The 21,850-nt window shown below is 57.1% G+C and overlaps 1 protein-coding gene across 2 annotated transcripts in view; it reads left to right on the plus strand.

Annotated features, from left to right (window-relative positions):
* IPO13 (importin 13) overlaps window positions 1-21,850 on the plus strand; it is a 32,129-nt gene that overhangs the window by 6,802 nt on the left and 3,477 nt on the right. For both annotated transcript variants that reach the window (XM_040610414.1, XM_040610415.1), the window contains exons 2-15: window positions 2,771-3,507; window positions 9,159-9,299; window positions 9,427-9,568; window positions 10,643-10,809; window positions 11,178-11,298; window positions 11,610-11,757; window positions 11,923-12,104; window positions 12,972-12,998; window positions 13,708-13,842; window positions 14,074-14,217; window positions 14,635-14,715; window positions 15,312-15,449; window positions 15,547-15,643; window positions 17,506-17,558. In XM_040610414.1, the coding sequence (XP_040466348.1) occupies window positions 2,771-3,507; window positions 9,159-9,299; window positions 9,427-9,568; window positions 10,643-10,809; window positions 11,178-11,298; window positions 11,610-11,757; window positions 11,923-12,104; window positions 12,972-12,998; window positions 13,708-13,842; window positions 14,074-14,217; window positions 14,635-14,715; window positions 15,312-15,449; window positions 15,547-15,643; window positions 17,506-17,558 (2,313 nt within the window). The remainder of the gene's footprint in view (window positions 1-2,770; window positions 3,508-9,158; window positions 9,300-9,426; window positions 9,569-10,642; window positions 10,810-11,177; window positions 11,299-11,609; window positions 11,758-11,922; window positions 12,105-12,971; window positions 12,999-13,707; window positions 13,843-14,073; window positions 14,218-14,634; window positions 14,716-15,311; window positions 15,450-15,546; window positions 15,644-17,505; window positions 17,559-21,850) is intronic.

Raw genomic sequence — 21,850 nt, forward strand, 5'->3', positions numbered from 1 at the left:
AACCTAGTTGTTCCCCATTCTTCTAGTACAGTGACAGTGACATCTCCCCAGCGTGGCCATCGAGGGGAGCATCTATCGTAGCACTCCCTCCTTGCCGTTATGACGCAGCTGCCATCATAGTGCTGGACATCTCTACTGCTGGGGCTGCATGGGGGGTGCTTGCACCTCAGCCTGTGCTAGGCTCTGCCTGGTCACTCGCTCCTCTCCCTTCAGTTGGGCAATCCCATGAAAGCACCAGGGTCTGCTTGCTTGGAGGCACTGGCAGAACCAGGCCCTAGCCAACAGCGCCAGCAGCCCCAGCCAGGTGGAGGACGAGCCCACAGCTGCTTCCCAGCGGGCAGGCTGTGCACGCCAGCCTCCTGTCTGCTGCCATGCTCCCCGTCACCTGCGGTGCTGTGTAAGGCTCGCCCCGTGCTCTGCCGGTGCAGCTCCCCGCCGTGAGACCATGAAGCGGCAGCCCTGAAACCAGTGGAGGTGAGCAGCTGCCGAGCTTCTGGGTTGGAAACCCAGTGCTGGAGGCCCCATCCTCCACACATGGTGAGGCCCGTGCTTTGCCAATGTGTACTGGGTTAGAGGCTAGGGCTCCTGGTGCATGTGTACACGTTGTGCCTCCTAATATATGATGCATAGGGATTTTTTTCTCCCACAATTTTCTAGGTATTAGTAGAAAGACTATTCAAAATAGAAGAAATCAATTAATTAGGGAATGTGGGGGGGTGTAAACAGAGAGGCTGGGAGGAGGTGGGGAGGGGTCCCAGGCTAGGGAGCAGGCAGAGGGGACCACTGCCCGCCTTTGCAACTTGTGACAGTGCCCAGCAAGTGGGGAAGGGAAAGAGTGGACTGTCACTGACTCTGGGAATCTCAAGTGAAATTTCTTTTGGAAAAAAAATATGCAACAAGCTCTGACAAGAGCAAGTAAGAGACTGAGCCAACAATGGGGGAGATATTTGGGAGCTCCAGCTTAAGCCCTCCTGCAGCATGACTCTGTCCTTAGCAGAAGAGCAGGGGTAGGAGCCAGGTTCCTACCCCCAGGAGTGGTTGAGCTTTTAGCACATCTGCAGCTACTGCTCAATAGTGAAGTAAATTCTTGCTTTGATAGGAGAGGATAACAGCGCTTACCTCTGCCCCAGCAGCTGAGCGATGCTTTGGGCAAAATTCCGACATAACTGGGAACAGAACAAGGTTTCAGCTGGCTGCTGATAACTCATGGGCTCCCCTTGGCCACTCTGTCGGGACAGATTTCTCTCTCTCCCCATGTCCTGCTTACCTAGGGTTAACCTTTTCTGTGTCAGGATACATCTTTTAGTAGGACAGATGCCTGTCCCTCTGCAGCCCGTGCTGGCTGGCTCCATCTCCTACGACGTACTTCATAACCTCTTTCTTTCTTACAAAGAGGTTATCCTCATTTTCCCCTGCCACGAAGTCTTGAACAGAGGTGTTTCAAATGATGGCCCAGGCAGTGCTGTCTCTGTAAGGTTCCTGCCATTTTGTACTGCTCTTTGGTCTTGTGCTGGGAAGCAGCAGGAGGCACAAGCACTTGCTTGGGAAGCTTGTTCCTGTGCCCCAGGCTGCCAGCTCTGAGGCTTAAAAATAGGGTTTAAATCCTCTCCTGGGTACAAGAGCTACACAAGAATTTCATAGAGCTTTTTAGGGGGGAGGAGGGAGGATATTTGAGACCTGGAGCCAGGATGGGGACAAAAAATCCTCTGCACCTGCTGGAATCATCCTCTGATTTGCTGTTGGGGTGCAACGGGTGCCTGATAGCCTGACAAATGCCATTGCTTTTCCTTGCTCCTGGCATGTGCAGTCAGCGATTTGAAACGAAATGTGCTGTGCCAGGCAGAAACCCATGCTGCTAAAAGATGGAGCTCAGGCAAGGGGTAGTCAAGGGGTAGTCACTCTCCCTCTCCATGTAGAGGGCATCGCTGGTTACCAGTTGCACCCACTCATAATAACTAACTGATTAATGTTGGCCTTAAGGTCTATATAATTGAAGCCTTGCAGCCTGTGTGAGGCTGTTCACGTGGATCTGAGCTCTGCAAAGCAGTAACTAGATCTCCCAAAGCTGTTGGAGCAGGTAAGTGATGTTCCCCTTCTCCATATGGAGAGATGGAGTGAGCAGCCCTGGACTGTCGCAGGAGGCAGGGTTAGATGCCAGCTCAGCTGTATCTGGGCGGGTTTGGGAATACTTCAAAGGGACTCCATGGAGGGATAATCCCTGAGTGCAGTGACTGTGGGTTGCCAGGGCTCCGTACCACCTGACAGATGAAGATATCTGCAGTGGCTTTTGTGTTCCTTGGGCTTCTGGATGCAAGCTTTGGGCCGCACATGCTTCTGAGAGCTGGTGCGTCCATAGCGCCTTTCTAAGAGTGGGTGGAAGGCAGGAGTGCCGGTATGCTGTGTCCCTTACAGCCCTTGTGCGGCAGAGTGGTCCTGCACCCACCACAGTGATGGCACATCATCAGGAAAGCAGGCAGGTTCGGCATAATTGAAGGTAAAAATGGGAGATGACTAAGGAAAAGAAATTTCCAGAGTGCAGCATGAGAGGAGGAGGGGAAGAACACTTTGCGGGTCCTTGCCTGCTGCCAGGTTGTTCTCACTTTGCCGAGAGTCCAAAGATGCCAGCTAACACAGGCTGACATGGAGAGGGGAGCTGGCTTTGCAGGGCAGCAGCTGGGTGCTGGGCTCCATCCCAGTGAGCCTTCTCATGGCGGGACTGGCCACAGTGGTGCTCCTCGGCTGATCTAGGATGCTTCCCTCTCTCTTCCAGGCTCTCCACCAGCTGTATTACGACCCCAACATCGAGAACAAGAACTTGGCTCAGAAATGGCTGATGCAGGCGCAGGTCTCCCCCCAGGCATGGCACTTCAGCTGGCTGCTTCTCCACATGGACAAGGTGCCTGAGATCCAGTACTTCGGTGCCAGTGCTCTTCACATTAAAATCTCCCGTTACTGGAACGACATCCCAGCTGACCAGTACGAGAGCCTCAAGTCACAGCTCTTCACGCACATCACCCGCTTTGCCAGCGGTTCCAAGATCGTGCTGACCCGGCTGTGTGTGGCGCTGGCCTCCCTGGCGCTCAGCATGATGCCAGAGGCTTGGCCCTGTGCTGTGGCAGACATGGTACGCATGTTCCAGGCGGAGGACTCCAATGTGGATGGGCGAGCACGGTGCCTGGCACTGCTGGAGCTGCTGACGGTGCTGCCCGAGGAGTTTCAGACCAGCCGCCTGCCGCAGTACCGCAAGGGCCAGGTACGCAGCGTCCTGGCACAGGAGTGTGGCTCCGTCTTCCCTTTGCTGGAGCAGCTGCTGCAGCAGCAGGACTCCCCGGGTTTCATCAAGCAGAAGGTGTTGAAGTGCTTTTCCAGCTGGGTGCAGCTGGAGATCCCGCTGATGGACTGTGAGAACCTGATCCAGGCAGCTTTCACCTCTCTGCAGGACCCAGAGCTCTTTGACACAGCAGTGGAGGCTGTTGTCAATGCCATTTCCCAGCCTGATGCCCAGAGGTAAGGGCAGCCTCTCCCGTGCGCTGTGGGTTGGTGCTCCTGGGCATCGATGGGGGAACAGGGTGGGGAGGAAAAGCCTCAGGCTTTTTGCTAGCTGCCATCTGCCCTGGTGGTGCTAATGATAGGGTTTAGAAGTGGGAGATGTTAAAAGCAGCCAGAGGCTACTGGTTTAACGTGGTTGGTCCTGGAAGGCTTTGCACCATGGTTGACTTGGGAGGACCATGTAGTCTTGGGCAGCTGCAGCCCATCTCCACCCTTTTCCTCTTAAGCAGATGAGGATGCTCCCTTCTGGGTCCGCACGTCAGATCCTGCAGCACCCGACCGGGGAGCGGTTGCCCAGCTCCTACCAGGGTTGTTCAGAGACTTTCCTCTGCCTCGTGCTGCTGGTCCAGCCAAGGAGCTGGTTTGATGCAGAGATTATAAAACCAGACCTGTTGGTTTTCTCTCTCCTCCTGGCTCCAACAGCTCGTGCCAGCCGAGGACTCCTCCTTTGTTTGTGGCTGTGGCTGCCTCTGGAGCAGCTGAGCCCGGGGCTGGGGCAGGTTCTGCCAGGGCCACGCTGTGGGGCTCTGAGCTCGTCTGCTTGGCCACGATGTCTGAGCTGCTGTCAGCTCTTGGGACCAGTGCCCACAGAAGGAAAAGTACATCTCCTACGGTTCCTGTGGCCACATCCCCTCCTGGCTGCTTAGCAACCTTCCCCTGAAGAGGAGGATTTCCTTGAAGGCTGGGCTGAGCTGCTGCTGCTGTGCATCCCTGTGCATTGCTGCGCATTGCACAGGCTCCAGCTCTCTGCAGCGGTGCAGATGCTGCTGCGGTTGTGAGCCCTGGCCCTGGCCCTCCCCTTGGCTTCAGGTCAGGGCAGCCAGTGCAGCCCCCAGCTCGAGGCCAGCCTGGGGCTGTCTTCTTCGCTGTCAGGGGCGGTTGCATCTGGAGACTCTTAAGTGCTGGTGCACAAAGGGACCCATCAGGATTTTGATGCATCGCTGGGCGTGGGGAGGGGTTGCCTCATTTGCTAGCATTCAGAAGATGACCACAAGCAGCTTTTCCTTGTACCCGGCAAAGGCTGTGGGACAGCCCAAACCCTTGTGGCAGGATTGGCGCAGAAAATGAGAAGGTGAGAGAAGGTGACTTGCAGGTCTGAAATGTTGGACTCTCTTGTCTTCCTCCTTTCCATTTCCCTTGAGTCTCAGAAGTCCCTTGGCTGTGATTCTCTACCCATGTGCAGGAACCTGGCCCTGCAGCATTGTTCTTCAGTTGCGTTAAAAGCCTGTGCTTTCGATTGAGCTTTCAAAGTGAATTTTGGTGAGAAGTGTGGCTGGCAACAGAGTTTCCTCTCTGCTCCCATGCTGACCCTGCAGTGCAGTTTCTGGTCCCGTTTGATCCTGCTAAGCTGGCTGCTCCCTTACAGCATCACCGGCACTTGCTCTCCATCCTTCTCCCTGGAGACATCACTGGCCACGGCAGAACACCCTCCTGTCCACAGGTGTGTGGGCCGTGGCCAGGATGGGGCAGGCAGCCAGCCTGAAAGGCTGCCCAGTGTGTGAGCCTGGTGCAGCCCCCACTGCCGGGGTGTGGGGACAACGGTGGCATTGTCACAGAGATGCCCTGCCAGGCGGCGTGTGGTGACAGCTGCTCCAGAGAGGAGCAGGACTGTGCTTGGTGCTGAGATATGGGATGGCTTCAGGAGTGGGGTAGCTCACAGAGCCACCTCTTCCCAGCCCTGGTGGGCGCTCTCTTCCCTTTTGTTCCATGTCCTCCACCCCACATCCCTCCTCCCACTTCCCCTGGTGCCAGCTGTCCCGCCCCTCTGGCTTTGTTGCTCAGCCGCAGCAGATCCAGCTCTTCCCCAAGCCCCCAGGGAGTCTCCTGACCTTTCTGTCTCTTACCAAGGCAGTCGGAGATCCCTGCTTCTTTTCAGCTGCTCTCTTCCTCCACGGTCTCTCACCTTTGTTTCTGCAGGGGCATGGCTCCCCACTGCCCGTGTCTGGAGGCTCAGAGCATCCTTGGTGATGGGCTGCTGACATGGTCCTCTCCAGAGTTCTGTAGGGCATTGCTCTGTGAAAGGGTTGGTCTTGGGGCTCCCTGCTTTCCCATGGGTTCCCCTGAGTGTTATTCTGCCTCGCTCCCTCCCAGCTGGCTTCATTGACATTGCTGTGGAGGCAATCGTGCAGGTGTGCTTCTACCATCAGCAGAAGGCTCAGTGGCTCATGGACTTGGCTTCTGCTGCTGAGGGTTAGGTAGGTAGCCTGTGGGACATCTTCTCAGGGGGACACCACCTTGCAAGGCATCCCTCACACTGCAGCTCCTCATGCCCTGAGTAGCTTGTTGCCACCAGTGTCCAGGTGGAGAAGGGCAAGTGGGACCTCATGGGCAAGGATCACCTGGTCACGGTGCTGCCTCGCTCTTGGGTAAGTCGCTTGTGCTGGCAGCTTCCACGTCCCAGGCTGCGAACAGCAGCGGGTGGCTTCCCTGCCTCTGAGGTGTTACTAGAGATGATGCAGCAGATTTATAGATGCAAAGTGTTTGATCTCCTTACTTGTCAGGTGGGTGGGAGCCCTTTGCACCCAGAGAAGGAGGCATCCCAGGCATTGAGGGAGTCTGGATGTTGCTCCTCTGTTAGGATATGGCATTCCTGAGAAAAAAAAACTTGGAGACTTGGCCAGGAGCTGGCAATTGGAGCACCTGTGAGCACAGCTCTGCTCTCGGGTGGTGGGAAGCTCCTGAATCGCAGAAGGGCAGGAACAGAGATATTGGTGCATCTTGTTTGCAGAGGAGGTTTGGGCTGGATTTTCTGTCTCGTTTGAGGATTATCCCCCCAGCTAAGTGGGTCAGAAAGCTCAGTGGCACGAGCTGCAGGGGGAGAGCTGGCATATGGCTATGTTTCTGCACCCAAGTGGGTATTGTCAGAGTGGACAGAGGGACCTGCATGTGGTCTATGCCCGTGGTGGGAGTTACAGAGCGTGGGCATCAGACACTGAGCCGTGTTTCTGAAAGCAGCAGGGAGTTGCTGTAGTGGTGGAGCTGGCAGGATTGCAGGTGTCTGGGTGGGATTGCTTAGTGTCCAGCCCAGCCCTTCCTGGTCTTGGCACCTGGTGCTGAATCCCTGAAGAGGAATTTCACTGGAAGTTTTCCAAGAGCTTCATTAGAAACAGGTTTTTAATAGCGTTGAGGTTTTCTCATCAGGATGTAGCTCAGAATTTGGATCAGGAAGGATGAGATTGTCCCATATCTCCCTTCTGCAGGCTGTCCCCCATACCGTGGTGTGGCTTGGGGAGGTTTGTGAGAAGAGCGGGAGGAGGTGCTGGTCTCACCGAGAGAGCTGTAGATGCTGCAGTTCACTAGGCTTTGAGAAGGGACCAGACAAACTCATGGAAGCAAAATTTGCTCGGTTGGTAAATACCAGGATAGCAAATCTTGCTCGGAAAGGCTAAGACAAATCACTGGAGGGAAATACATGGGGAAGCATTGTCCTGTGGCTGCTCATACAGTCCTCCACAGGCATTCCCAGTTGCTGGAGACAGGCTGCTCAGCTGGGCAGCCTGAGGCTTGCCTGGGCCAGGATGGTCTTGTCCTCTCCTGCCTGATGCTGGGGCACTGGGGCTGGGAAGTGGTGGCTGGCAGAGACAGCACCAGCCTCCTAGGGCAAGCTCTGCGCCAGCCAGGGCTGTGGTGCCAGCTGGTTGCTCGGGGCTGGGAAGCAGCACTGAGCAGGTGGGGTGGCCTGGGTCTCTGTGCTCCGGGATGTGGAGGAGAGCCATTCAGCTCTAGCTGGCTCAGCCACGGCTCTTTGGGTGACTGGTTAAAACAGCTCTGAGCAAGAATTTCCTCCTCACTGGGGACTCTTGCATCTGAGCGGCCCTTAAATCTGCATAGGCAGTGAGCAGAGCAAGGTGGTGCTCAGGAGATGTGAAGTGAGGACTTCTAGAAAAGGCTGGGGGTAACCACAACATGAGATGAGTTGCAGCACGGAAGCAAGTCCAGGTGATTCTCTGTTAGCTGTGCAGGGAGTCCAGAGGATCAGCTCAGGTCCAGACATCTACACTGTGAGTATTTCAAGGTAACCAGCAGAAGCCAGATCCTTGTAATAAACTCCTGAAGTCATGAAAACATCTCTAGGGTAATGTGACCCCAGTGCTGCAGGGGAAGGATGGCTTTGCCCTACACTGAAGCAGTGGAAGGTCTCCTGTGCCTTTTTGTCTGGGCACTGCCCTGGCTCCCTTGGGCCAACTCTGACTGCAGCATCAGTTCCTGGGAAGACAGGCTGGTGAATTTCCAAATTCTCCATCATCACATCGCTCCCACATTGCCACATGCATCACTCATGGGACATGAGAGGCTTGAAAATGCTTTACACAAAAACGCCCGTCCCCTTTGCTGTGTGATTTCTTCTGGGGGAGAGGGGTGTGTGGGGGTGACCCCTGGCAGCACACAGAGGGGTTGCTGAGTGGCCGCTGGGACAGAGACACCCTGTTCCTTCTGTCTCCTCCTGTGGCCCAGACCTAGAAGCTGCCACTGCCACTGTGACTCTCCCTGCACTCTTGGCACTGATGGCTTTATTCTCGCCTAAATCAGCCATAGAAAATGCTGCTGGTGCACAGGGCAGCTTTGCCACTCTGGGGTGGACGTGCGGCTGTCCTGGTGTCAGCACTTACATCTCTTCGCCGTGGTGGGCACAGGAGAGCTGGCATCACGTGTGCCTTCTGCTCCGAGCGTCCTTGGCCCCTGCACCTGCATGCGGTGGGGCCGGCGGGGAGCACACAGAATAGCTGCAGCTCCAGATAACACGCCTGGTCGGGCAGGGAAGCGGCAGGCTGCTCATCAGCCTCCAGCACGGCCTCTCTCCGGGGGCCCTGGGCTGCATTTCACCTTGGCTGCCTCCTTCTCGTTGCCTTGGTTACCATCACTTACAGGCAGTGCGGAGGGGAGGCTGATGTGCATGATGTGATGTGGGAGAGCTGTGCTGCGCTTGGCTGCGGCAGCCCAGGAGGGTGGGGGGCCATGGCGCTGTGGCAGGGGGCCAGCATCCTCCCTGGGCAGGAGTCCCCAAGGGTGGCTGCCCACTTCATCCCAGGCAGAGAGCACAATCTGGATGTGCCCGTACTGGAGAGGCTTGTGGCTTCCCACCGGTAGCTCTGGCTGCCTCCATGCAGCACCGAGAAGCGCAGGCTGCAAGCGTAGTGAAAAGAGCCTGCAGGTCTGCCCTCATCATCCTTCTGCTGTTTCCATCCCCATCAACGCTGCCATGCACAAGCACAGCCCGCTCGGAGCTGGTTATAGCAGTGACAAGTCAGTACTGGCTGGAGGGTGCTGGCAGCCCTGCCAGCAGCTTGGGGTGGGCAGAGGCAGATGCCCGCAGCGTGCTGCCGTGGGGGCTTTGCACAGAGCTGATGGCCGCTGGCTCAGCCCTTCTCTTTGCTTGCAGAGACTGCACTGTGGGAGTGCTCAGGGCTTCAGCCTTCATCCCGATGCCACAGGCTGAGAGGAGAGTCCCTGTAAGCGGTAAAGGCTCATGGATGCATCCTATTGCACAAAGCAGCCTTCCAGTAGGGAAAGCTGGGCAGGAGCCCTGGCAGAGCATCAGGAGGGATGGGTGCCATGGCAGCCGGTGCCAGTGAGGCGCTGCCCGGCACTGATTTAGGCTGTGCTTGCAGGTACGTGAACACCCTGCTGAAGCTCATCCCCCCTGTGCTGGGGCTCCAAGAGCAGCTGCGCCAGGCGGTCCAGAGTGGGGACATGGAGACGTCGCATGGGATCTGCCGCATCGCTGTGGCCTTGGGGGAGAACCATTCCCGGTGAGTGCTGAGTGAACTTGGAGCAGTCAGCTGTTCCCCACGTGCTGCTTTGTCCAGGGCCTGTCCTGCACCCAGTGATGAGTGTCACAGTGGTGGTTCTGCTCTGACCGTGCTCTCTGCTCCCCAGGGCCCTCCTGGACCAGGTGGAGCACTGGCAGAGCTTCCTGGCCCTGGTCAACATGATCATGTTCTGCACCGGCATCCCTGGGCACTACCCCGTCAATGAAACCACCAGCTCCTTGACACTCACCTTCTGGTACACACTGCAGGTCAGTGGCCATCGTTGGGCAGCCTGCCTGGGTCCTGCCTGGAGGCACCAGTGCACAGGGACTGGGGCTTGGCCTGGCTGTGCTTGATCCCCAGGGATTTCTGATGTCCCTGCTCCTCGCTCTGCACTCACAGCCACCACAGGGCATGTGCCTCAGAAATGCTGGCCCTGTGGCTTGCTTTTTCCACCCCCGATCTTCCTTGGAAGTGTGAGCCAGCTTTTAAGGGCCTCGTTAACGTAACTAATTAGAATTTCATATTATTATATTATTTTTTTCCCCCAGCACCAGACCTCGTTGTTTAGCTCCTTGCTGCACACCTACACCACTGCACGCAGGGAAGTGAGCGTGTGCCGTCTCACTGCGGGCTGGACCCTGCTGCCAGGCTGGGGGTCCTGGCCTCTCAGAGGAGGAAAGAGAGGGCTGGGGGCTGCTAATGGCTGCTCAGTGTGGGGTCCTTCTCCCAGGGCCAGTGTTCCCTGTGCCAGCAGAGCAGCCCTGCCACATCATGCTCTATTTTTAGCCCCACTTCATCCCCGCAGCTCCATTCCTCCGCAATCTGATGCGGTGTGGTTGAGTGCAGGCAGGGAGGGGGGCGATGCTGGCACCGTGCTGGCAGCTCCTCTGCTGTGTGGGGCTGGGCAGAGGCTCCTACCTCCTCCCGCTGATTCTCCAGATAGGTCTGAGATATGGGTGCAGGCAGGAGGGCACTGTGCCCAGGCACCCATCCCAGCCTGCCCTGCAGAGCGTCCAAGACACGTGTGCCCCTGATGCAGGTGTGCTCCTGTGCTCCCAAGGCTAAGGATGCGGCAGGGTGATGTAACTGTGCTGTCCTCAAACACCCAAGGGTCCATCTGGCTGCTGGGGCTTCTGGCGTCTTGCCTCCAGACAGGCCAGCTTGCCTCTCAAGCTGCAGAAGGGCTCAACATCAGGTGGGGGAGCTGGAAATACAACCTCTGAGGTGCGACAAGATCCCACCAGCCCTGGGAGAGGTCCCCAAGTCCTCTGTGCAGCAGGCATGCCAGCTCTGTTTTCTTTCCCCCGCAACACCTGATGTATTTCTCCTCCTGCCATCAGGACGACATCCTCTCCTTTGAGCCAGACAAGCAGGCGGTGTACCAGCAGGTCTACAGGCCTGTCTACTTCCAGCTGGTGGACGTGCTGCTGCACAAAGCCCAGTTCCCCTCTGATGAGGAGTATGGCTTCTGGTCTTCAGATGAGAAGGAGCAGTTTCGGATATACAGGTACGGCTGGGAGGTTTGGGTTTGCTTGTCAGGCAAGGATGCAGGCACTGTCCTGCCACCCTGCAGACTGAGCGCTGCGGGGAGACCCACGGAGGGACACGGGAGATTCCTTCCACCAAGAGCTGTTTTGGCTGTGGTGGTGGTATGAAAACGAGCTGGTGTTTTGTTTGGCACAGCGCCAGCTGCCCTGCCTAGGAAGACCTGGGAGTGCTCCGTGTTGGGCTGGGGCAGTGTGCCTGTGCAGGCGGTGCCTGCACCCTGCCTGGGAGAGCAAGTAACGTGTCCATGTGTGGAGCACTCTGCAGGGGACGGGGAGACCTCTGCATTTGGAGATGCAGTTGGAGACACCTCCCCCATGTTCTCTGCAGGGTGGACATCTCTGACACACTGATGTACGTGTACGAGATGCTGGGTGCTGAGCTCCTGAGCAGCCTCTATGACAAACTGGGACGTCTCCTGACCAACACAGAGCAGCCATCCACATGGCAGGTGAGCGTGGGGACCTGGGTGCCAGGCTGATGGCTACCAGCTCGTTGGGGACCTATTGTCACCATGGGGCATTGAGAGCAAAGGGTTGTGACAGAGGCAAGGAGCATGCCCACCTTGCCAGCACACCTGCAGGCTCTGTGGGGTGTGCTGGGAAGAGGAACAGGTCTTCTGCCTCCCTGTCCTTAGCGCTGCCTAGGGACCCAGCCTCCTTGGCCGCTGTGGGGGGCTCTGAGCTAGTGCCTGTATCTGGGGCTGGGGTGGGCATCAGGGGTCAGTGCCTGGCTCTGACAGTGCCTCTCCTGCCCTGGCAGCACACGGAGGCCTTGCTGTATGGCTTCCAGTCCATTGCCGAGACCATCGACGTGAACTACTCTGATGTGGTGCCGGGGCTGATCGGCCTCATTCCCCGGATCAGCATCAGCAATGTGCAGCTTGCTGACACCGTCATGTTCACTATCGGTGAGGCCTTTGCTTGTGTGCAGGCTGGGCTGGGGAGGGGAAGCCCCTCTGAGGCTGCTCCTGCCCAGCAATAACAGCAGCGAAAAGCAAAGCTGAGCGTCCCAGGACGCAGGGAGCAAAAGCCCGCAGTGCAGTCCTGCGGTCTGACCCCGTCTGTGTGTGCAGGGGCCCTGTCGGAGTGGCTGGCTGATCACCCCGTCATGATTAACAACGTGTTGCCGCTGGTGCTCCAAGCCTTGGGCAACCCTGAACTCTCCATCTCCAGCGTCTCCACCTTGAAGAAGATCTGCCGGGAGTGCAAGTATGACCTGCCACCCTATGCTGCCAACATCGTCGCCGTGTCACAGGTAGGAGCTGGATGCAGACGGACATGTGGTGGTGACCTGGGATGTGCTCTGTGCACACCCTTTCTTCTGCAAGGGGCAGGGCAGGGGGATGCAAAGCGGCAGCTCAGGGCATCTTGCTTGGTGTGGGGGACTTGTCTGTCCTGTTCCTAGGCCAGTAGACCCAGGTGGCAGGCCCTGTGTCCTACTGTGAGTGGAGAAATGGCAAGCAGTGGCCGACATGACTGCCAGGATGTCTGCTGGGGTTGCACATGGGCATCTGTTCTTTCCCTGGTGTTTTGTTTGCCTTGTTGGGAGCAGCATTCTGCCAGCTCTGCACCTGCTGGGCAGCTGGTGCTGCTGCTGAGCATCTTGGGCAGCATCCTGGTGTTCAGGCCTCTCTGGGGACTGAGCTGGTCCAGGCAGTGCCAGGGCACCTTGTCCTGTGGTCTTTTTTGGCTCTCAAGATTTGGGGCAGATGGGGCTCAGAGTCCCGAGGCAGTAGGTGGAGGGCTGAGCTTAGGCCTGCTGCCAGGGTGTGCATGGGAGCAGAGAGGGGCACGAGTCTCTGCTTTGAGCCTGGAGGACACTGTCACTGGAGTAAGGAAGCCCTGGCTGAGGTTGGCTCCTCAAGCCATCGTGCTGCAGAGCCCGTCCAAGCCAGGGGCTCCCCTCGCTGGGTGGCTGGGTGGGCTGGCGTGGGGAAGAGCTTACCAGGGGACAAAGATTTTGCTCCCTGCCTGTGGTGGATTTGGGGGAGTGCATGCTCTTTGTCTGTGCCCAAACTGGTGTTGGTTGTCTTGATGTCCTGCGTCAGTCCTGCCTCCAGGAAGGGAAGGGGCTTTCTGCAGCACTCACATTCCTCTTCCTCTCTCTCCTTCCCTTTGGCAGGAGGTGTTGATGAAGCAGATTCACAAGGTAAGAGGGGCTGGCTCACACCTTTGGCTGGTTCTGCTTGCCCCCCTGTACCCCTTAGTTGCACCTAGCTGAAGACACGAGGGGTGCCATCACAAGCTGGGCTGTCGCTGGAGGAGAGCTCGGCACTGCAGCCATCATGTGTGGGGCCAGGAGTACCTGCTGGCTGCCTCTCGCCGTGCTCGCCCCACACATAGGCTGGAGTTGCACAGTGGGGTGTGTACCCATAGAGAGTGAAGCCCCCAGGGGGGGCTTAACTCTAGCAATTGCCAGTCCCTCCAAGCCCAGGATGCTGAGGTGGCAGGCATGTCCTCAAGAGAAAAGAAAGGGAGATGTGTGGGGACAGAACCGTGCGACCAGGACAGGTGGGATGCTTGACCCCACAGGGGCTGAGACAGGCTGTGCAAAGGAGGGTGTGCTGGGGTAGGGTGAGTGGTGCCAGTGTGGAGATCTTTGGGCGCACTGGTCTTTCCTCGGAGGGTTGCTGGGAAGAGGCCAGGTGTGCTGGTGGCAGAGTGCAGTCCCTGGGTTCTGCCATGCTGGTGGGGAGATGAGATGCACCTAGAGTGACCCAGATAGAGCAGCTCAGGAGCTGCAGCGCACTGGGGTCCTGGCTTTGCTGACTGGGTCCCTGGCAGCTATCTTAGCATGTCTGTGGTAGGGCTGCAGGCTGGGCAGTGACCTGCCCCGTGGTGTCTCCTCTTTGTCCCAGACAAGCCAGTGCATGTGGCTGATGCAGGCTCTTGGTTTCCTGCTCTCTGCGCTGCAAGTGGAGGAGATCCTGAAGAACCTGCACTCCCTGATCACCCCCTACATCCAGCAGCTGGAAAAGCTGGCTGACGAGACGGTGAGTACCTCGTGCTACCTCCACCCAGAATCAGCTTCTCCCGCTGGCTGTAGCCCTGGGTCTGCCATGTTGAAGCAGCACTCTTGAATGCTGGCTCGAGAGAGAGCACAGTGTGGGGAACCCCTCTCTGGCACTTTGCCTGGGCAATTCTGGTTCCTCAGGATCCCAAAGGCATGACAGTGATTGAGCAGCACAGTCTATGTCATGCTTTGGCTTTATTTTCCCTGGCAGCCCAATCCCTCTAACAAGCTGGCCATCATCCACATCCTGGGCCTGCTCTCCAACCTCTTCACCACCCTAGACATCAGCCACCACGATGATGACCATGAAAGCACCGAGGTCAAGAAACTGCCAGTGCAGCAAGGTCCCAACCCAGTGAGTAGAGCAGTAGCTTGATGCTCTTCGCTGCAGCCTGGCCAAAGCCTTTCTATTCACTGCTGGTGCCAGGAGAGGGGGGTTAATGGGGAATGCAGCATGTACGGTGAAGAGGGCAGTGCTGGTGCATTCCAGCTGAAACAACTCCTTCAGCTCATCCCACTACTCTTGAGGTGGGCAGAGGTGACCTGCAGGATCCCTTTTGGCTGGGTGCTGCTCTGGAGGACAGCCCGGGTGCTAGCTGCCAGCTGTGAGCTGTGTGCCAGGCTGCTTCAGCAGGGAATAAAGCTGCCCAGCTTTGGGGAGGGGAGGGGGCAGTGGTGCCTGAAGGTTTGAGTCCAGGCCATGCTTAGTCTTGAATCTCCCCTCCCCGGTGTCATGGGGGCCAATTCTTTTCAGACCTCTCGTTCCTTACAGGTGGTGGTGGTTCTGCAGCAAGTCTTCCAGCTCATACAGAAGGTTCTCAGCAAGTGGCTGAATGATGCCCAGGTGGTGGAGGTAACCAGGCTCCTCCTGTACGCAGCCGGCAGCTCTGCCTGTCCTTGCTGACCTGAACTGGGCACAGCAAAGGACAGACTCGGGTTGATGCTCTGTAAGAGGGATGTCTTGCTGGTTGTCTGGACCAGTCTTGCTTGCTGTCACCAGCATCGTTCAGCCATTCTTGTCTGTCTCGTGCCCCTGTCAGCTCTGCTTCTCTCCGGTTACAGAGGCCCTACCATGAGCAGGGAGATGGGGGATGGGGGTCTACCAAAGCTGTGTTCCCTGAGAGGATAGCTCTGCTCTGACTTGGACCTGTGTCATCTGGTGTTCCTCCAGTTCACTCAGTCCAGTAACGCCCATGTGCAGCATCTCACCAGCCCCTTCCTCCTGGCCCTTGGGGAGGCTTCCTGCTGCAGTAGGAAGGGTGTTTCCTGGTCTCTGGGAGTATTGTGTGCTGCAGGGCACCAGTACAGGAGCAGGTCTGAGCCCTCTGTCTAGCTGGTCCCCATCTCCATTGCCAGCTCTTCCCTCCCCCGGGACCTGTCCATCAAGCTCTGTGCCCCAGGAGAAATCTCCTGGTGCCTGTTGCTCATGCAGTCCCTCTTCTTCCACAGTCTGTCTGTGCCATCTTTGAGAAGTCCGTGAAGACCCTCCTGGATGATTTTGCCCCCATGGTGCCTCAGCTGTGTGAGATGCTGGGACAGATGTACAGCACCATCCCCCAGGCCTCTGCCATCGACCTCACCCGGCAGGTATGGAGCCACGCTCGGGGCTGGGGCTGCCGCTCCCCAGGAAGGCGGGGGACACACAGGACCAGCAGCAGCTTCAGTCTTTCTCTCTTTCTTGCAGCTGGTTCACATCTTTGCCCATGAGCCTACCCACTTCCCTCCCATCAAGGCCCTCTTCTTGCTTGTTACCTCAGTCACGCTGACCCTCTTCCAGCAAGGTACGTGGGATTAACCCTTCTTCGTGCTGGGGCTGTTGTCAGGCTGTTGCATGCATGGAGTCTGGAGGCGTCTTACCAGGAATGGCTGTTTTCACTCCTAGCTAAGCTAATGGGGCCATCTCTGTTTCTTGGATTCATCCCAACCCCTGGAAGGTGGGTACCTTCCCCGCAGGGCAGCAGAAGCAGCAAACCCCTGGGCAAGACTCTGTGCTGCCGTGACAGCCCCGCTTCTGCAGCAGGGCTGGGCGTCATGTGCTGCAAGGGTCAAGCCAGAGCTCCAGTCCTGCTTGGGCAGGGAGGCTGTGCTCCCCGGGAGATCTGGGGGCTTTTCCGGGGCCCAGAGCTGCTTGTAGTGGCCAGGAATCGAGCCCTCGCACGAGCAGGAGGATGTGTGTGTGAACATCTGGGAAATTACCTTTTCAGTCACTGCTGTGATGCTGGGGATGCTGGCATCCTCCTGCAGGGCAGGGGCCCCTCTTTGGTTCACTGCCCACCGTACAAAAAGTGAGTGGGGTTAGGACAGGCCCTTCCACACCATGGCTCCCCTCAGCCTCTTGGTGACTTGCCCCGTGACAGGGACAGATGTATGTTGGAGCTGCTGGCTCTGGTCCTTCAGCACCTCTGTGTGCGGTCCCCAAGGGGTCTTGTCTTTTGCTTACAGGCAGGTGCCGGGTAAGGTGATGCTGTCCCCCAGTACAAGGCTCAGAGCTCTCTAGAGTGGTGGGGGAGGTGTGAGGACCCCTGCTTCACCATCACACCACGGTCCGAGTAAATCCTGCTGTGCTGAGGTGTCACCGGGGTCAGTGGCAAGCAAGCCAGGCTTACCTGGAGATCGGGTCCCAGCTTCTGCCAGCGGCGTGTGGATGCGTCTACGCTGAAACCCTTTTGGCTGGGTGCCCGGGGAGGCGGCGATGCCTCCAGGCAGCAGCAGGCATGTCTGCAGGAGGAAAGGGGAGGGGATGAAGCCCGAGCTGTGCCAACGCTTGGACGCGAGCTTTGCTCAGGCAAGCGGCTGTCCGGCTCGCTGTGTGCCCAGGACTGTGTGCTCCCACCTGCCCTGTGGGTCCCCTTTGGTGGGCAGCCAGCCCTGAGCAGGGCAAACCCCTTCTGCGGAGCCCACGGGCAGCAGGAGAAGGGGGGACGCCTGACCCCACAGGGACCAAGACGTGTCTGTGCACAGTCAGATGCCAAGGTAGGGTGAGTGGTGCTGGCATGGAGATCTGTGGGCACTGAGCTGCTCTCTCCCAGGAGGATGCTGGAAGAGACCTCCAGGGGAGTCCTGGACTCGGTGTCTTGGAGAGCATCTGGGAACGGGGTGGAAGGGTGACTGTGCCAGGGGCTCCTGAGCAGCTGGTGCTGGTGACAAGCATGTGCACGCCTTAGCCCGGCTGGGCCTGTCAAGCGTTTGCTGAGGTGTTGTCGTTCACTTGCAGTTATCTTCCAGGACCAAATGGTGCTCTGAAGACACCCGCTCAGTCCCCACAGTGCAAAAGCTCTAATTCTCCTTGTGGAGATGGTGCCCAGATAGCCCCTGCTCCTCCTCCTTTTCCTCCCCAAGGACATGAAGATCTCCTCCTTGGCTCTGCAGCACCCAGGTGCTAGGTGGAGACCCTGGGGCTTCAGACCCTTTCCTTTGCAGTTTCTTTCTGTTCTTGGGTTCTCCAAGTTTCATGATTTTTTGTATGTTTTGTTTCTTTAACTTGCTTCAAGCTGCTCATGTTGCCCATCCCCTTCCCCACACACCCCTCCTCCCTTACACTCCTGTTTTCACTTGTAAATTCTTTCTGTATCACATAACTATATGATGTTGAGTTGCTGTTTGTATGATTTTTCTCTTAAGTTACATCTTTATTATATTTTAGGGCCCAGGGATCATCCTGATATTGTTGATTCATTTATGCAACTCCTGGCACAGGTGTGTTTTAGTTTCTTATTCATTCACTTTCTGTTCTCTCTCTTTCTCTTTTTAATTCAATTTAAACCTATTTTTAGCTTTCTGTTGACAACGTTTTTTTTCCTTTTAGTTGAATATCGAGTTTCTCCATCTGTTTCCGTGGAAGTTGAAAACAAAACATTCTCCTTTAGTTCTGGGTTTGCACCATCCCCAGGGCAGTGCCCTCCTCTGCAGGGCAGCCTCCAGCCGCCACCCCCTCGCCTTGCTGAAGCTGGCGCGGGGTGCTCGGGGCTGCTGCTGCAGTCACCCTTGGGTGACAGACAAATTAGAGCATTAAGTGGATGTTTTCCCACCCATTTACCTGCCCTGCGATGGGTTCTCCAGAGCAAGGACAGGCTGAGCTGGCTGCCTTGCCCCAGGGCCGGTGGGAGCAAGCCCCTGCCCTGGTAGCAGGCAGCTGCCAGGGTTCGGCTCTGAGCAATGTGCTTGTGATGGTGTCCGGACCTGCCAGGGTGCCACGCTGCCTCCTGCCCCGGCAGCCTCTCAGGCTGGTGGCAGCTCCTGCGCCTGCAGCCCGGGAGCACTCCCATGCTGCCGGCTCAGTGATGTGTGGGGAAAATTTGCGTCGACGTGGTAAGGGCCACGGACTGGCTTGTGGGGCTGGCACTCGTGTCACCGCTGGTGGTGGACAGACAGGGCCAGAGCTGTGTGTGTATATCAGCAGCAGGAGCCCAGAGTGCTCCTCAGCCCGCTGTGGCCCATGAGGGAGATGCCCTGATGTTCTTGATGCACTCAGCGCCTCTGTTGGAGATGTGTCCCCTGGCACGTAGCCACAGGGTACCCCTCCTCAATGGCAAGGAGGGGCCTGGCAGAGTCACTTTCTGCTTCATTTCTGTAATGGCGAGACCTCTAACGTGCTGGCCCGGTGGCTGTGCAGGAACACCCATCCAGGCAGCTGCCAGAGCTGTGACCATCCTGCCCTTGCCGGCAGCCCGGGAGGGGTGTCTGACACGTGCAGGCGCTAAGCTGCCAGCCCCCTCGGACAGCTGCTCAGCCCACACATGGGTCTTGTGGGATGGAGCAGGCGACGGGACTGTACCGCACCCCCCGGGCAGGGTCTGCTCCTCATGGGTCTCACCTTGATGCCCAGATCCCACTGAGACCCGTCACATCTAACAAGCCATATTGCAGCATTTTCTTCCTTACTTTTCATCTTGAAAGATTTAACATAATTGAGATGATCAGAAAGCATTCACAGCTTTTGCCAGCGCTGGTTTTGGAAGCTGTGACCTTTTAACAAGGGTTTCAAACGTGATGGGAGGATGGTAGATGGGTTCTGTGCGTGAGGTTCATGGAGGTGTCCTCCCCAGCCACTCAGTGGCGGGACCTCTGCTAAACAACTGTGCCCAGTTTGGGCACATTTCTGTAGATACAAACTGGAGAGCACAGAGAAAAAAAGCATCTGGGAAGATGACCACCTTGTACACATGGTGAGGAGGAAAGGCTGATGGGAGCCTGAGGAGCTGCATGGGTCTTGGAGTGTGTAAAAGGTAATGTCCTGGTCGTAGATAAAAACCCCTTTTCTGTTCTCGTCGAGTGGGACAAACAGTTAAAAGAAATCATGGAAAAGGATCCAGGTCAGGCAGTAGAAGATCTCTCTAAGAGCATGGGGGAGTCACCCGGGGAGCTGCTGTCGTTTGAAGGGCTTGGAAGGACTTAAGAAACCTGTTGCTCTTGGAGGGCAGGTAGAGGTGATCCTGCCAGGGGATGGGGCATTAGGTGACCCTGAGAGACTCTTCCAAGGCTATTTGTTGTTTCTTTGGGAAGTGCCGAGTTTCTCTCTGGCTTAGGGTCCTTCTCCATGTCTGGACCTGGCACATTTGTGCTCTTTTGGAGACAGAAGTGCAGCCATGCTGCACTTCCATGAGGTGTGCGGTGAGAGCAACCACCACCCAGCCCAGCTGCTGGGAAGCTGTTACACACTGCCCTCTTGCACAGGATCTGCCGGCAGTGCTGGGGTGGTGTGCTGGCAGCTGGCCTGGGCTCCAGTGTGCCGGAGACCCTGCTGCAGGAGCAGCTCAGAGGCTCCTATCTCCACGGCTGCTCCATCTTGAATCACTGCGAGGTATCTGACATCATGCTGCCAGCCCACCACCATCCGCTCAAGACTTGGTGTTTTCCTGGACATTTTATTCCAGCAACCCCACAGAGACCAAAGGATCCCATCCCCGCCCTCTGTCCTTACACACAGGACTTGTTTCAAGGTTTCCTCCTCTTCCTTGGCCTGCCCCTCTCCCCAAGGCTGATGAGTTGACGGGGTGCTTTGAAATCCATCAAGAAACAGCCTTGCCATTCCCGCTTGGCTCCTTGCTCCCAGGACTTCAAGAGCTGATGGCAGAGGTGGGTCCAGCCTGTCCTCTTCCAGAGGACCATGCTCTGTGGTGATGCTGTTGAGCATTTGAAGATCCAAGGATTAAAGTCAGAGAGAAATTGGATCTCTTCAGATCCAATTATCACGTGGTGGGGGCTGTACTTTCATCCCAGCCTGCTCCATCTGTGGAGCCCTTGACAAAGTAATGCATCTCCCAGAGCAGGAGTGAGTTTGGACCCAAGAGTGTGTCAAGGTGGAGCCTTTCCCACTTCCCAGACCGTCTGCTCCTGTGATGGATCACCTTGGTGGAAATACCATCTTCCCTGTGGTATTTCCTCTGGTTTCTCCTTGCAGACAGTGCTTTTGTCCTCTCCCTCTGCCAGCAAGTACTTTCCTACCTTCTGGTAACTCAGAAGAAGCTCCTGCCTCCTGATAGCTGCACATCAGCTGTCACCAGCTCACAGGGAGCCATCTCTCTGTGTGACAGGATTTCAGTTGACTTTACAGTGTGTTTATCTGCGCTTGGTTGCAGTCTGTGGGACCGCTCAGTTGGTGCGGCTCATCATCTTGCCACCATTAACTGGCAATCCACTCTTGACAATGGCTGGCTGATCACAAGAGCATGCTGGCTTAAACCAAATGTCTTACAGATGCCAGAGACTCTGGAGTTACTGTTACTACTCAAACCTAAGCAGAAAATAACCGGTCTGCTGTAAGGCTGCAGAGTGGTGCCAACACCCTTTGCAGTGAGATCTGTCCTCAGCTGCTCCCCTCCTGCCTCTGCTGCGTGCTGGGGATGGTGCGGAGCATCGCTGCTGATGTGCCTGAGGTGAGCATCCCGCCTGGAGGGCTATGGAGCTTCTTGCCACCCACGCAGCTGGAGCACCTGTGCCCAGGACCACATGGCTGTGGTGGCTGGGGCTCATACCTGGGTCTGCATCAGCAAAATCAGGCAGGTTCTGGTGTCTGGTAGCTCTCGCCCGCTCCCTGGCCAGTGGGTACCACTCATGTGTATGCTCCCAGTTGCAGGTAGGATTTTGCAGGTCTCCAGCCTGCCTCCCCACTGGGACTGCAGGCACATCCATCCACCCTGGCAGGGTTCCATGCCAGCATGGACCTTGGGAGCACTGTGGTGACCTCCCCTGACGGGGAGCCCTGGGGCAGACTGGGCAATTGGGGCCTCACTGGGCAGAAGACGCGGGAGTGACCTTCTGTGATGGTACAGCCAGTGCTGTCCCCCACCTTCTTCACTTCTTGGCCTGGTCCAGGCTGCATGCAGCAGTCCTTGATCTCTCCACCACACCTGCTCCAGCCATAGAGCCCGGTGGAGGACATGGGCTCAGCATCCCCTCTCCCTGGCAGGCAGGGCTGACTGCTCCTCCCTGGCTCTGGTGCCTGACCAAGCTCATGTGCCCTTTCCAAAGCTGGAGGGTCTGCTCTGCTCTGCCAGACATGTGGTCTGGGAAGAGACGGTGGTGCCAGGCACAAGGGTTTGATCTGCATGTTCTGGAGAGCTGCAGGAACTGGCCGTGTAGCCCACCACTGTCCCCTGTCTGCTGGAGGAGTGGGGTCTGGTGTCCTTCAATGCCTGCCTCTGAAGAGCTGGGTGCAGAAGAGGAGCCTGCTTTGAAGACCTGTGTGGTGGGTCTCCCAGCTCTCTTGGAGAAGAACCTGACATCCTTTTTGTGCCAGGCTGCAGGGCAGCCCTCGACGGAGAGCCAGTGCCTACCTCTGCAGTGGCTGCTGCAGCAGAGGATGTGGGAGGATGATTGAAAGCATTTGAAGACCTGTCCCCATCCCAGAACATGTGGGCAGAGCTGCTCTGGCAGGAGACAGGGAGGACAGACTGGCAGTAAGAGGCCCCAGAGCTGGAGCATGATTCCGGGTGCCGGGAAGCAGCCCCTGGCTCTACCTGGTGCAGCTTGCTAATGGGAGAAACTCC

Source organism: Falco naumanni, chromosome 11 (assembly GCF_017639655.2).
Source record: "Falco naumanni isolate bFalNau1 chromosome 11, bFalNau1.pat, whole genome shotgun sequence".
NCBI classification, from domain to species: Eukaryota; Metazoa; Chordata; class Aves; order Falconiformes; family Falconidae; genus Falco; species Falco naumanni.